Source organism: Apostichopus japonicus, chromosome 1 (genome assembly GCF_037975245.1).
Source record: "Apostichopus japonicus isolate 1M-3 chromosome 1, ASM3797524v1, whole genome shotgun sequence".
NCBI lineage: Eukaryota > Metazoa > Echinodermata > Holothuroidea > Aspidochirotida > Stichopodidae > Apostichopus > Apostichopus japonicus.
The window spans coordinates 15,222,116-15,238,416 of NC_092561.1; the positions used below are offsets into that span (position 1 = coordinate 15,222,116).

The following is a 16,301-nucleotide window of genomic DNA, read 5'->3' on the forward strand; positions in this document are numbered from 1 at the left end:
GAAGACTCGCCCCAAACCGCATGCGGCCATCTGACAAAGTTAACTTTCTGTTGCTTGCAATTGACGTTTGGTTCGTGTCGATACAAAATGCAGACAGTAATGAAACATGATACCTTAATTGTTATCTTTAGCTGGACATGAGAGGTCCATCGCTGTATCGTTTGTATACTGTGCTGTGGGTGTATGCTGTATGTACTGACTGTACACTCATGGTCTAATTACCGACGGTAGCAAGCTGTGTGTATTTTCTGGGATCGATGGTAGTGTTTAACACTTCTGTTACACCTCATTCGAAACTAGGTCAAATTACCGACATTAGACGTTTCTTTTTGCGCGAGTCTTCACACCCTTTAAGGAGAAAGGGAGAGATGCTTAGAATAAATTGACCGCATAAGAAGGGATAAATGTCCAGCTGTACCATTCATCAATATGAACTCAACAAAACAAAAAAACAACAAGGTAACAATCTCGTTTGTTAAAACAACTTTATTCAACTATTTATCAAAATAAAGAATTTCTGTAAATTAAAAATTTGATATAAATTATTGCAAGAATATTTAAACTATTTTTGTTTACTTTCTCTTAGAGATCATACAAGTTATCATCTCTGTGCTTCGAACCGCACCACGAAACCCTTCACCGTTTGTTACTACAATTTTCATTTTCGCTGTATGAACTAAAAACAATACCATGATATGTACATCTCTATTTCAATAACAATATTTCTACAGGCTTAAGTGATCCCTTGTCCAGCAAGTTTTCAATTGAAAAATCACAACATCCTACCTTTAAAACAAAATGATTGCTTTCATAGACACTGGTTAAATTTGCACCTGAAATCTAGGTAGCGTAATATGAAAAACCTCTGACAACAACACAAAACTGTATAGTCGTTTCCTATTTGTTTCATGAAAGTCGTGTGAGCGCATTACCAAAACGGATTGATAATCGTAACCCGTTGTACAGACAATACGTGTGGACAAGATGTCATCTTATGATATGTTACGTTCATTTTTAACGGAGGTCTCATAAACTTTTACCACTGATGATTATAATGCCGTCCAATGCTAATGAAACAAAGGATGAATTCCAGATTTCCTTTCCCGGACAAGCAGTTTATCATAGTGAGTGATACTACCATGCATGCTTGATCAAATCAGAAATAAAGAAAACTGAAGCGCTCACGCCAACCAAGTTTTGAGTGATATTTATTTTTTTTAGGACAGCAGTCCATCACATATATCAACTGGAGAACAACATTTCACGGAGGCTCAAAGCACTCTCGAGATGGTGTCATAAGTTAGTAATTAGTATAAGAACATTTGGCAAATCTGGCCCAGCTGTTTGATTAATAAAATCTAGAACTGAGTTTAGATTCTTCAACGGATAGCTATAAAGAAGTATGTGTACTGATCGATGATGATGATGAGGATGTTGTAGCAAAGAACACCATCATCAAACAATTAGTCAAGGCGATTTTATCAAGTGTGGTTGATGGATTTTTACACTCATTACAGATGTTCATTTTTATTTGGTTTTTGCAACCCTTTCTGTTGATTTTTTTTTACACCAAATTTCAATTTGCCATGGGAAGGAGATGATTACATAAATAACAGGTACATATTCTCGAGATTTGAAGTCAAAGAAGCGACAGATCAGGAAATGTTCTAAATAATTTCAAACCTTCCTACCGGAGTATGAAACAAAGGGACAACACTTTATGTAACTTTGAAACAAAAAAAATGGACAGTTTTCTGTTTTCGAGTTAAGATATAACATCGTCATAATAAATATTGCATGGATGGACACAAAACCGAGTTACGTTTAGTCATTCTGTCATTACATTAACTCAGAATGTCCTCATTACATTATAAACCAATCATTACAGGAATAGTAGCAGAGCGGTTCGAAATTAGGCCCCATTTGATAAAACTCTCTATTATGTCTGCCAAGTACTTCATTCATATTTCTTCTAACATCATCATGAGAAAATATACAAAACCTTGAAATTTAATCATTTAAAAATAAATTTATATATATATATATATATATATATATATATATATATATATATATATAGTAAGCCATGAACAATTAAAGTAAAGCGGTCAATTTTCATAAATTCTTATGTCCTAATAAAATAATGAATATTTATGAACATGTTTCACAAATTATAAGTCCTTCCCACTATTTCTCATTTTACATCAGCCATTCCTGGGAAGCTCATTAATAGCTGATTAAAGCTCATTAATATGATGTAGGACAGAATATCGATCAAAATAAGGATAAATTAAGGAATCAAAGCAGAAAAAGAGAAGTCAGCGTAATGTATCAAACTGTCATATTAGAATGAAGATGAATGAACAACAATCTGTCTGTTGATGTCAAAATTTGAACAAGAGGCTCATTTATGTAATAACTATTTATGTTGATTTCAGTCAATTTTTTGATACCATTTACATCCTAAAAATTCAACACCCATGCTGATCGTTAACCTCTTCCAATCAAATTTCATATCGACTAATGAACAAACAAAAAATACTTATTTTTTGAAAATTTCTGACAAGCTACTTAGATGTGATTAATATTAATACTTTTCTGTTTTTGTAAAAATTAAAAATCCTAGCGGGTGGTCTTGCTTTGATCAACTCAAGTCTTATTTTACATAATTTCAGTGGCTTTGAGGATTGATGGGGGGGGGAGTGGCAAACTACTGCAAAGAGCTCCTTTATGAAGATATATGAATATCAAAACACATCCAGACATTTATAGGAAAAGATTAACGTGTCCAGTGACCTGACCATTAACCAAGCTGACCAATAGCCTGGCATGGTCTGGCCTGACCAATAGCCCAAATGATTCTCTGTATTATCCCCTTGTTATAGAATATATATAGAGTTGTTAAATTTCCTGGTTTGATTTTAGATTTAAATCCACTGTTATAATGCTACACTACAGCATAACTTTTAGATCCTTTAACTCCTTGACAAGACCTCTTAGAATCAGTGTTAGTTTAGTATGCTTCAGCACCTGGATGCGCTCGCAACGAGACATTTCCCACGATGCAAAATATATTTGTAATTACTTGAATTTTTTATCACATGAGATGTCAAAACAAGTTGGGTTAACCATGTAAAGAAATACCGACACCTAGCTGTACATAGTCTTACAAACAGCTGGCTGCAATAGTTTCACAACACATTTTGGCACATATGCCTTTTAAAGGTTAATTTCAAGCTCCATCTGGAACTGAGCTCTGAGTTACTGTTGTTATCAAGCAATTATGCTAATTACCAGCTGCATGCACCATTTCAGATGAGAGGAAACCAATTTATAGTATTTATGAAAAAGACACACAGCAGTGAAAAAAACAAAAGAGGTCTGGTAAGATATCCAACCACTCTGGCATAAATTTAAGTTATAAAACGGTACCAGCTGCATCAGAGGAGAAAGAATCACCAGATTTATTTTAAAATGAATCACTATTGTGTATTTCAGGAGCAATTTGACATCACTGATTCTGTTCACCATCCCATTGTATTGTACACGCTGATGTGTAAGAGATAGTCTGCTCTCTACATCATCTATGATCAGAGAGAGGTGTTCCTCTGGCTTCTCTCTCTGTAACATCATTATCCACAGAAACAAACCACAACCAAATGTAGAAATGATTGCTGGACTTGTGAGACATACGACGGCAGCAGGAACAATTGTCTAGGTGAAGTACACTGGACTTGTGAGAGAACACTATGTAATGAATAGTAGAACGGAAATATCTCAAAAATTAAATCATACGCTAGGATTGTGATCGGTAAGAAAAATGCCAACGCTACCGTGGCGGTGAATCGGAGTGTAATAGACTAGTGTACGGCCAGAAGAATTGTCTGAAGGTGGACCATGGAGATTCAAAGGCTAAGACACCTGCTTTGAGAGAACCGGCTGGCATGAGAGTAAATACTATACTGCAGCACGCTGCTAGGACCAGGAAGAACGTAGCGGCCAGTCGGGCCAGTTTTTGGACTTTCACCCATTGTATGGCGGACGGGTGGACCAGGAGGTGCGAGAACTGAGGGTAAGTACTGGTGGATTTACTGGAGGAAGGAGAAGAGGAAGGAAATTATAACAATGCGAACAGATTTAGGGGTGAGGTGATGTACCCTTAATGAAAAGTTTTTACAAAGAAATCATTAATACCCCCCTAGTACAATAGCACCTCCACGCTGGTCCATGTTAATCTATAAATTTCATAACTTCTTTGTATTTTAAGTCTGTTGGAATCCACCCTGTACCTGTGATTGCAGGATGAAAATGTCCAAAGAAGACAATCATGAACACATGTGGATATCCTGTGTTCTTAGAACCAATTTCCAAAATGAAAACTCACAAGTGTTCCTAAAACATGCATGGAAGCCTATGGATTTCTACATGTGTGACACAGTGAGAAAATGTGTCATGTGTAATTCTACAAGAGGCAAAGCTGAGACAATTCACCCGAAGAATAATGCAACTTCAGGCGGTCTTGAAAGTAAGGCTGTTTTTCAATTGGCTGAATGCCAACAGATTTTTGTCATTTGCCAGAACAAAATGGAGCTTGAATTAAGCTGCCAGTGCAAAATTAATGTTGTTTTTTGTATTAATTAATCCAGGAAATTACATGTGGGAATTTGATTTGAACCTATTAAAGTTTTTATGCACAGGCATGTTTTAGCAAGTGGCTATACATGTGAAGTTTCTTTGCCTGAACAACATAGACAACTTGTCACACAAACCCCTGCTAGTTCTCACATTTTCACACATGGGATTTCTTGACACAGGTAATTGTCGCAGAGTCCTGTGTTAGGTCCCTGTGTACTGGCGTTTCCACACGTTTTCGCATGAGAGAAAAAAGGGACAGAGGGTGAAAACTAGCATGTCTATGTCAATCTGTGTCAAAATCAAAAATGTTGGCACAAAGAGATTTCCAGGTATAATCACAGGTTTCCACATGCAAATTTCGATTCTGCCTCACAGGTCTTACGTATGGGAAGGAAGTGAGGTCAAAGGTTACCTGATCTCCTCTTTATCATCTTCCTCCATACTATCCATCAGTTCTTCCAAGTTCTCCACCATTATCCTCTGCTGTTCTCTGAGGTCCTCTAACTCCTGAGAGACTTGGTTGTGAACCCCCTGCTCAAACCTGGGTGGTTGACAAAAAAGACCAAAATAACTGACATGAATGAGATAAAATTAAGAGTGATGGTGGGGGGGTGGGGTGATTCGGGAAAGGACTTCTACCAAATTTAAAAAGTAAATATTTGTTTCTTCTCCTGATTGTTCTTTTTTTACAAAGATCTTAAAATCAACACTAACATCCTTCAAGCAATAGATTCATATATTAACACTAAATGATAATTGACTTAATTGTTACTGTATTTCAATTGGAAATGGCTTAAAACATAGGTAATGTGCAGTGGTCATTTCCAACAATTTCCACATTAAAAATAGCTTTAAATTACTTTAAGAGCAAATAAAAAAAGATAGATTCAAGAAAACAATTCAAGCTAAAAAAAAATTCACTATGAATGAACACATTATGTACATCATGGTAAAGTGTATTAAAATCAAGAATAAGGCTGAAATTCTGTGAAAGTTTTGAGAAATGTATGCCCATGTTTATTTCTCCAAGAGGAATAATTCTAAATAACAAAATAAAAGAAAAACTGCTAGCAATCTGCTCATCCACTAAAGAGCCTGTGTATTAAGAGAATGTAAAAATGTAAGTGGGCATGATTCTAGCAGGATCTTCTTTAGAGGCTGAATTCAGCCTCTGAAGAAGATCCTGCTAGGATCGAAGCGTCAGGCTAACTTAAGTTTTACACTGGTATAATTCTGGACAGGTACGTGTAAAGTGGAAAGTAAAATGACATTATCAGGCCTAGAATTTCACAATTTCAGGGACTAAAACATGTCAGTGCATAAACAAACGAAAGATTATATTGATGCTAAATTTAAATTCCAAATGGTATTGACTTTGAATTAACATAAAAGCAACGTGTGTCAGAACTGGCAGAAAGAATAAGGGCGCCAGTGTTATTTCTGTCTTCTGGCAAACAGCAGAATCTATTTGAATTTAGCATCCAAAATACCCTAAATTTCGAGGCCTTATTATTATTATTATTTCCAACTCTGCCGATTTGAACTTTACCCTTGTCTAAAGCTCTCATCACTACTAGGATCCTTCCCATCAATAGAATCCTTTCTCTCGGGTGCCATCTTCATGGAGCTTTTGCGTACATTGGATGGAGGAGTTGATGAATTACCTCCTAGGGCAAGAGGACTTACCGCTCTAGGTACAGGTAAAGAACCAGTGTCAGCAAATGTTACACTGTCAGGAAACAAAGATAGACCAGGAAAAGACTTTTTATTCAAGAGTGACTATATATATATAAATATATATATATATATATATATATATATATATATATATATATATATATATATATATTTGATACCTTCAATACCTTCCTTAACGATTTCTAACCTCTGGACATACAATCAAGTTGTTGAATCCTGGGCTCTGGGTCTGTTTTGTAGTGGAAGCAGTGACCATACCCCCATAATAGGACCCGGCTCCCCCCCCCCCCCCAATGATTCCGATAGAGCACGATCAACAAAGAATCAAAACCTGGCACTTAAGGTTAACTTGGAATGTAAATGCAGCTTGGGGTTGACCTGCAACCAGCATTGACCTTTGACTTCCATTCTTGTTGTTTAAAGGCACAGTTTGATACAATTCAGTTGCTATGCATGTGCAGTAAAAACAGTTGATCCCCTTAAAGTTTCACACATTTTGTACTAGTAAAGCAAAAGAAAACTTTCTGCTTGGTGTATTCAGGAGCATGCATCTGAGCCATCAAGTCACAAACCAATGAAAACTACAGCTTAAATGTTCCATAGACTGAAATGCTGGAAACTATATTAAATAGAATATTCTAACGTATATTTTTCTAGCGCAATCATTTAATTTCAATTCAGCGTAGTACACAAGCAAACAGACTGTTTGAACCATAATTCACTTCTCAATATTTCCTCATAGTCCAAGTAAAGAAGCTTTAGGATTATCATAAATTGAAATTCCTACGATGAAAGTGTCAAATACTCTGTTCATTCGCTTTTGTGTCTCTGAAGAACTTGTGAAGACATGATTACAATGGTTCATCCAACCTCCATTCCTCAGCCCTCTTGGCACATGCAATCCTGCCCCTACCTGCCCCTACCAGACTTGAATATGGAATTCCGTGAGCTTGTATGATTGGACCAATGACTGTACCTGTGTTTAGCACTGTCTTTGTTAGCACTGGTGGGTGACAACTTGGATTCACCTGGTTGAATTGTATTAGCCCGCTCCACAGGTCTTGGAAATGCAGAAAAAGAAGCCCTACCCATAGAAGTGGCCAGAGAACTAAATCTGCCCCTCGGATCCTGGGAGAACAATTTAGAATAAATTGTTACAAGTAAGAAATTAATGAATGTTCTGAAGGATAAAGTTTCACCTACCCATTTGACCACTATGCCCTTTTTTTTTTTTTTTTTTTTTTTTGCCTACAATATTTTCTGAAACCTCCCTTCAGACTAGACATATTTCCCAAAAAAGTGATGAAAAACTGCAGGGCTTCCTAGCAAACAATTGACTACATTAGTATAACATATCCAATTACAATTTTGAATGAAGATAAATACTATATCAAATAAATCAGTGACATCCGAACATTTCCAATGAATCCATATTACAAATCAATCCTTAGGCATTCTTGTAAGAGGAAGTACATCATTATATAATATCATATGATGAAATATAATATCATAAAATACATGTCTGATCATTCTTCGCCAAAATATTTGAAACCTGAACTTTCCTTTCCTACTATCTATAAAATGTCAGATTTGAATTTGAATGAAGATTAGAATTGATTTTTTTTTTATTTCTTAGAATGAGATATTTTACCCTTGATTGGATCCTCTCACTAATCAAGTCAACTGTTTGCTAGGAAGTGAAGAGTATTTCATCACATTTTTTTTTGGGGGGGGGTGGCAATATGTCATGTAAAAGGAGTTCAGAAAAAAAATATTGTAGGAACAAACATTAATGCCAATTTTACTTAGTTCAATGAAATGTAAATCACACATTATGACCAAAAGAACATGAACAACAAGATAGTCCTTATAGGGTCAGTGGGCAATGAGGTGTAAAAACTCCCCCCAAAAAATTGTTAAAAAGCATGTGTACAACAGGAATGACGAGAGATGCTCGGTTGAAATCAATTGCTCGAGTAGGGTGACACTGAATGGTAAAAACAGCCACAAGGATCTAATCTTTTAACACTTGAGCATTATACTGAATTGAAAAATTTTAATGTCTGGCTTATTGACTTTAACATGAAGGGAAACTTGAATGAAGGAATGTTGAAAAACAAAATATTTATGTAAAGTGTGAAGAAAAAGAAAGTAACAAGATTGAAAAAAAAAATTAATAAAAGACTTTACCATTTGTTGATTCGACATTTTAAACGTATATTTCGGAAAGACTAATGAAATTATGTCTTGATCCAATTATTGGCATGTCAAGGTTGGGCTGATAGATGCAATTACTGCCTTAAGATGTTGCCTGACATTATCGTTTCTTGAATTCAATATATTGTATTGCAATCAAAGCATATATGTAAAGCTATCTTCATTGTTTCCAAATGCAAAAGCAATATGCAGTATTAGTAAAATTTGCCTGATAGATTTTATTCTTTGTTGGAAATTAAAGTTAGCAGTTGACTTAATAATACCAGGCCCTAAAAAGCAGAACATTTTACCAGCTGAAATTACCAGTGGATTTTGCTGTTTGTAGAAACAAAAAAAACACTAGCAATTTTCTGACAGTCACTAAGAAAGATAAGCACATCTCATTGAACAATCGTCAAAAGAATAGGCAGTGATTTCCATAACTAACAATGTATTAAAGGTATGCTGTATTGGCCCCAAATAGGCTACATATTCAAATATGGTCACCTGTGGTCAAAATTCTGTTTTTATTACAACCTTTGAGGAAGTTTTCCTCTCTGGGACATTCAGTCATCTTGTGTGTTCCTTAAAAATGTCTGAGAACAATTTGGAGAGTAAAGACCTCCATGAAGTACTTTTTGAGAGCTTCTAGCAATTATAGCGTGCTATAATTTGGGGCCTATACTGACTACCTTTAATGCTTAAGTTAAATTATTATTGGGCTGCTCTCATGAGCCTCTATAGTATAATGATGTGTTGTAATTCAGCAAACTGCCTGTGAGAACTCCAGTTTTAGCCAGTACATTTCTTTAAGCACTGGGCATTTTATAGCACTTTGCTAAAGTCTTGAAATTCTAGGCTTGCATACCTGACATATTACCTCTCAGTTAAGACTCAATTTACTTGTGTATACTTTGTGTTCCACTTGATGTGACTGCAAGAAGTCATTATAATTAGTAAATATCAGGAAACTCACAATAGTTTTATACCATAGGACTAATACTACTTAAAATACTAGATTTTCTCACCAACTTGCCTATTCTTTTGTAAAATTTTGCAAAAATGTATGTAATTTCTTATATATATATATATATATATATATATATATATATATATATATATACATATATACATATATATATTTGGTTGGTTGGCGTCTATCTGGACAGAGTGAAGTATAGGCGAGAATTAGTTGAGACTGGTGGAACACTAGTAGTTGTAACACAAGTTGTTACTCAAGTTAGAGTTCACAAGTTGAGTGATCATCGGACAACTCTCAGAGTTGTCTGATGATCTACTAGTGTTCCACCAGTCTCAATATATCTATATATATATATATATATATATATATATATTATAAATGTATATATATAATAAAGGTATATGTATATATATAGATATATATATAGATATATATATATATATATAGATAGATAGATAGATAGATGTTTGTATGTGTGTATGTATGTGTATATATATGTATGTATATATATATGTATGTATATATATATATATATATATCTATAAGCAGCATTGAAAAAGAAAAAAGGACAACATTGTAATCTTTGATGATATTTTCAAATTGCCAGATTGATAATTTTTTTTCAAATTAAAAACAACATAATTTAAAAATTTAAAACAAAAAAATGAAAGATATAAACATTAATTAGATTACTAGCAGTTTATAGGAGCAGTAGAGGGAATGGCTATACAAATATACACTACAATGATTTGGGAAGGGAAATACAGTAGAGAAAATATTAATATACTGTGCATACAATTTTCACACTACAACTAATTCCGTTGAGAAAATGTTTCACATTTGCAGCTGCATAGTGAGTTTCATAGTGATCCACTACAGACTAAATGAATCAGCAATTTGACTTCACTGATAATATCAATATCAATTGTTTGGAAGATGAAAATAGTTCACCTAAACTATTTAAAGCAATGATTTTTTTCTTAAGCCAATGAGGATGAAGAAGATACAGATATCTATCAATCCAATTATAAGATTCACTTTGATGACATAAAATTTCTGGCATAAGAATTGTTTTCATGACATCTCAAAATGATTCACTGGGATTCAAAAAAAGAATCAGAAATTGCGCCCAGAAATCTGTTGCTTGTTTACGATTCATATGAATCTATGTTTTAACTCATTATGCAGCTTTAACCATGTTGGGTATCAAGTAATGTACATCAAACACGAACAGACGTCAATTTAATATTCTACTATTATTAGCTTGAAGGGACTAAATGTTAAAGACAGAACTAGTAAGGGGGATATTAATGATAAACTACTGGCACATATTGGGTTACAGTGAGTGAATGGAAACTTTGTTACACCAATCTAGTATGTCTTCTACAGTATGTATTTACTACTGAACACCTTATTACTCCACAATACACATTCGGTTATCATTATCCACCAGTGCTATCTCAATTGAAACTCAATATTTGACCTCACATTTCATCAAAAATCATGACTGTTATTTAAAGGTCACCCAATGCCACTCTAATCAGGGAGTTGTTATGGAACAACTCCCTGCTCTAATGTGTGTTAGAAAGTAAAATTATGCTTCCCTTGTGCTCAAAAGTTTGACCAGGCTTTTCCCTGTCTGAACCTGAACGCAATTTTACCGGACTGTGAGATTGAATCTGTCAAAATTATAAACACCCTGCAACCTCTCAGATTGATGATGTGTAGAAGAGTCTCGCCAACCTTGCCATATTTTTTGTTTTGGAAGCAAATAACTAATCACATTTAGGTGTCTTCTGGGGTAAAAAAAAAAGCTTGTAATGGTCAGAGTCTGAGAAACTACACTTTCACTTGACAAAGATATATTTTAATTGTGAAGTCTGTAATAATTGAAGGCTAGCATCTGGTCAAGTTCAGAATTTTACTTTTTAAGGCTATAAAGATAAATTACAACCGTCAAAATTTGGTCCCTTGCTGAAATGCCCCTTTATCAACAATTCTATGATTATGTTCCCTCCGGACTTACTTCTAATCAAACAAAACTATCCTCCCTTCATTCTTAATATGTATGGATGCCTTTAAACTCCATCAATATTCCACAAAAATGCTAGATAGTCAAAATGTGGGCACTGATGTTCAAATTCCAAGGATTCATTTTAATGTCGACCTCCAAGCATTCTTTCCGTCTCTCTTGGAAGTTTTATCCTGCATAAAAGTGCACACGCCTCTAATGTCTGCAAATAGGTTTTGACGGTCGGAACCTCCGAGAGATTACTTATTTAAAACATCCAGGAATTTATAGCATGCTAAATTTGGTGGCATCATTAATGACCTTTAACAAATAGAATTTAAAAAATGCATTCATCATGTTTACATTAATGATTCTCTGTGGATCTATTGGCATTTAGTGGTATTATTACACATTCATGTACTCCAGAGAAATAAGGTGTATACAAAACTGATCCCTGATACATTGAAGGGTTATGTATCAAGGGGAGGGGGGGGGAGGACTAGAGACACTACTGACTAAACTATTGGGAATAATTTGGTTTAATTTGACAAAGATTGAAATAGGAAAATGCATGGGATCGCTTTGTTGGTACCACTCCATAACCATATCTATCGTACACAGACTACTACATATCACGGCAATATATCAAGATACCAATTCTGATAGCAAATTTGAAGAGGAAATGGTAATATTTTTAGAAAACGGTATTCTGATTCGAAACAAATCTGACTGGAAAATTAAGAAACCCCCCCCCCCCAAAAAACAAAACCTTTGCAATTTAGCGGAGATTAGATCACAATCTTGACAAAACTCAAATGCTAATGCAGGTTTGTTCCTATTGACCAGCCTCGACTCCCACAACAGTTTTATGAGAAATGGCAAGCTGTTCTGAAAGGTTTTCTTTTCACAGCTTGTACGCCAAAAACCAATTAATTCAACAAGTCGAGAAACATGGTCTATCTCATCCTTCAATTTTCATGAGAATTCCAAGGATGCTATAAGGCTCAAAATAACTTTCCATATCTGAATAAACTTGCCAAAAAACCCCCCAAAAAACAGGTAATGTGAGGTCATTTTTAATATCAGTTTGAACACTTGGGAAATTATTCTGTGCTTCATAGCTCACAGCTGCTGGATTAATAAATTATTCACAGGTAGGGTAATAGACAATCTCACCGAGTTAAGGCGACAATTTCGAAATATATACGGAGACAACTTTCCGGACCTCTTCTACACAATTTCATATTTTCAAGTTATCAAACATGCTGGGCTTTCATTTTATGACCAAACTTTTCATTATTTCAATTCTGTGAATTGACTGTAATGTTATTTGTAAGAAAAAAAGGAAAAGAGGCTCCTTTTGTTACATTTTTTAAAGCACAAAACAAATTTGAAATGAAGGCAGAAAATGTTTTCTGTTCTACAATATGAACTGAAATGTTAAAAATGGCAACAACAAAAAAAATGGGGGAATATTATAACTTCAGGACATGATGGATGGTAATGTAGTAAAATGTTGATTGCAAATGAGTAGTCTAAACTGCAGGAAGGTGAAAATTTTCTACGAAGCCAGGAAAATGTACATGCATGACCAAGTTTAAAACAATAATGACACAGAATACCTGATTTGATTGGTTACTAAACACTGCCACACTGGCTCTTCGTCTAGCCTGTCAAAGAATATATCGTTACAATTATAGATAATTAATTAAAAGTCCACTGAGAGTTTAATCGACCATGTGATATCGAAAGTATTGTCGAAATAAGACAAATGAAACGGTTAAGACATATCATATGCAAAGTGAGCTTAGTTTCGGCTACATCAACACATTTGATATGTTAGCATACTGTATTGATTCTGAGCAGTTGGGCAAAAAAACTTGGTCTTAGGATATAGGCTGATTAGAGATTCACATCAAACCATAACATAAACAATTTTGATCGTCGTTGTTTAAGTAGAAAATTAGCTAGCTTGATGTGCTGGTCTTTAAAACGAAATGAGTCATATAGGAAATGATAGCATGTCTCCTAGATGCGTTTTTATTCAGAAATATCAAATAAGCCAAAAGCCATATTGCGACTGTCAGACACAGTCTTTCAAAGTTAAAAATGGTCTGCTTGATGTAATTCTTTATGTGGCTCATTGTATTTTTGATTGAAGTTTTTTATTCCAAATCAAGATATGTAATATAATATCACAAAAGAAGAAACCCTTTGATTGAATAGAAACTCAAACTGCTCTTGTTTTATGAGAGAAAAAGAGGGTCAAGGACCTTTGTTACAGGTTTAAATCATTTTTTACAAATTTCTAGTTTTCACATCTCAGCAAACCAGAGAATTCTGTGCACAGCTTGTGATGACTAATAAAAAAAACCTTGCCATTACTGCTCTTTGCAAGAAGAACCCAACCAAGACAATATTATTATGCATACAATGTAAAATAAAACACACTGTACTAAAGCAACAAAACAATTATTTTGCTTTTAAAGTCAAACAGTACCAAACAAGAGAAGAGTCCCTGCAAAGTAACCAAGACGATATTATACGCATACAATGTAAAATTAACACACTGTACTAAAGCAACAGAACAATTATTTCACTTTCAAAGCAAAACAGTACCAAACAAGAGAAGAGTCCCTGCATAGTAACCAAGACAATATTATACGCATACAATGTAAAATTAACACACTGTACTAAAGCAACAGAACAATTATTTCGCTTTCAAAGCAAAACAGTACCAAAGAGGAGAAGAGTCCCTGCAAAGTAAAGGCCACATTTAAATGTCTACATATCGTGCAACACTGAATGTTCTACGAGGTTGAAAATGAGCCCAATGAAAATAATGTCACTCAAACAACCTGCGACATCTGTTAGGATCAACGAGGTATTTACTCCGATTCACACCTTTAGGTATCGTCCGAGCATTAAACGAAACACAACATGATCTTAAGCCTTTTCGAAAACTGGGAGAAAAATTCTTATCTGTTAACAGCTCAATAATTTGCAATCACACATTTTATTATTGTTAATTAAATAAAAACACATCACCTTAAGCCTTTAGACAACCAAGGTATCATCATACCTGTTTATGGTTTAAACATTTGCAAAATTGATAAACTGTGTGAATACATATATACCTTGCACAAAATAATTCCATGCTTTTGCTGAAATGTGTTGCAAAATACCAAAACAGGAAATTGAAACATAGAATGAGCAGAACCACCTTCTCATTAAGGTAACTGAGAGATTGCATACAGGGATACAATGTGCAAAAACTGTGAGACAATTTTTGTTGTCAAAAAGATTCACAATCGTTTGTAGGCTGCATTTGGTCCACTGACTGCCAGTTGACATGCCTATCATTGGACATCTCATTATTAAAAATATGATGATGTTGAGCTGCAATCAGAGATATTCATATCTCTCACTACTTAGCTGAAGAAAGCAACATCACATTCAACCATTCATTTACAACAAACAAAAAGTTGAAAATAACACAGGCAGATTAGAAGAAATGAAAACTTTTTCTTGGGTTTTCTGCAAGGAACAAGGTTCTGCAAAAGTCTTACCTGTGCTTACAAAACAAGAAGATTAACACTTTAACGCTAAAAATAAGAATGTGTAAGGTTTGTCTTGCGAGTAACTTTAGATGCACTTACACTGCACTTACCTGCTAGAAAGTAATCTTTTGGCAAATGTTTAACTCTTTGTTTTATTTATAAAATAATAAAAACAGAATAATGGCTGCAAATATAGGTTTGTGTTTTATGCTACTATGTTTTTATGTCCCTCACAAACATCTGAAACTTACTGAAACAAAATAAGGAGTAAATCTGGAGTGAAGTATTAAACTTGACATAACTTGCAACCCAGACTGGTACATACACAAAGCATTCAACACACCTTTAAATGGTAACATACTAAATAAAGCTATGTACAGTTGATAATTGCATGTTGTTCTGCAATTACTAATATTTTTAGTACCTCCAAGTAAAGCAAGCTAAGAGTCACCAATGTAATATGACACATACAAGCAAACAATACAAACATAAAAACAAAAAACTGACAAATATCCCAGGTTCCCAGGTAAGACGATGGGTATTTGTAACTAGCATGCTGGCGAATATGTACCAGAACATACATACATACAAGCATTGGTTTGACCAACATAGCATAAGCATGAAGAATGAATTAATTCATGCTTGGTACCAGACTACTACAGAACCCTTCCATAGGTCTCCCTCCCTTCCTCCCCTGCCCCCCACCCACACACACATACCACACCCTCTCCACTCACAATTTAAACCATTTGAAATAACTTTTCTATGAAGTTATTTCATATTTTAAGGACTGTCTGTTTATAAACCATTCTTCTTCCATGATGGTATAGTATCTCAACTGTTGAAAACTCTTTGAAAGAGTTTCCCAAGTGTGTGAGAAAATAAAAGCATTAATTTCATATCATGCGCAGGTGGTCTGTGTGCACATGACATAACTTCGTCTGGAATGTGGCGTGTGATCCCCAGTATCATCTGTCATACCATGCTCAGGGTCTGTTGGGTGCAGACTGTATCATGTGTGTTGTTTGGAAAGTCTCAGGTATGTTGGTAACTTCAGGTGCAGGTCTGTTTGCATTGCTACATTATGTATGAATCATTTAGGTGAAGCTGTTATGTGTGAAGTGTAACTCCATCGTGTATTACTCCAAGAGTACAGTAGCTCCATATAGAATGCACAGGTCAGCTGTGTGCAGTGTATATTGTATATGATTCATCTTAA

At 34.7% G+C, this 16,301-nt stretch overlaps 1 protein-coding gene across 11 annotated transcripts in view; it reads right to left on the reverse strand.

Moving 5' to 3' along the window:
• Nucleotides 1-466: 466 nt before the first annotated feature.
• Nucleotides 467-16,301, reverse strand: part of LOC139968840 (uncharacterized) — a 105,010-nt gene continuing 89,175 nt past the window's right edge. For 7 of the 11 annotated variants that reach the window (XM_071973363.1, XM_071973343.1, XM_071973411.1 and 4 more), the window contains 5 exons: nucleotides 13,145-13,192; nucleotides 7,310-7,461; nucleotides 6,185-6,364; nucleotides 5,048-5,176; nucleotides 467-4,091 (listed from right to left, as the gene is read on the reverse strand). In XM_071973363.1, coding sequence (XP_071829464.1) covers nucleotides 3,830-4,091; nucleotides 5,048-5,176; nucleotides 6,185-6,364; nucleotides 7,310-7,461; nucleotides 13,145-13,192 — 771 coding nt within the window. In that variant the 3' untranslated portion in view covers nucleotides 467-3,829. The remainder of the gene's footprint in view (nucleotides 4,092-5,047; nucleotides 5,177-6,184; nucleotides 6,365-7,309; nucleotides 7,462-13,144; nucleotides 13,193-16,301) is intronic. The other 4 variants (XM_071973423.1, XM_071973385.1, XM_071973433.1 and 1 more) reach the window with 1 other exon arrangement.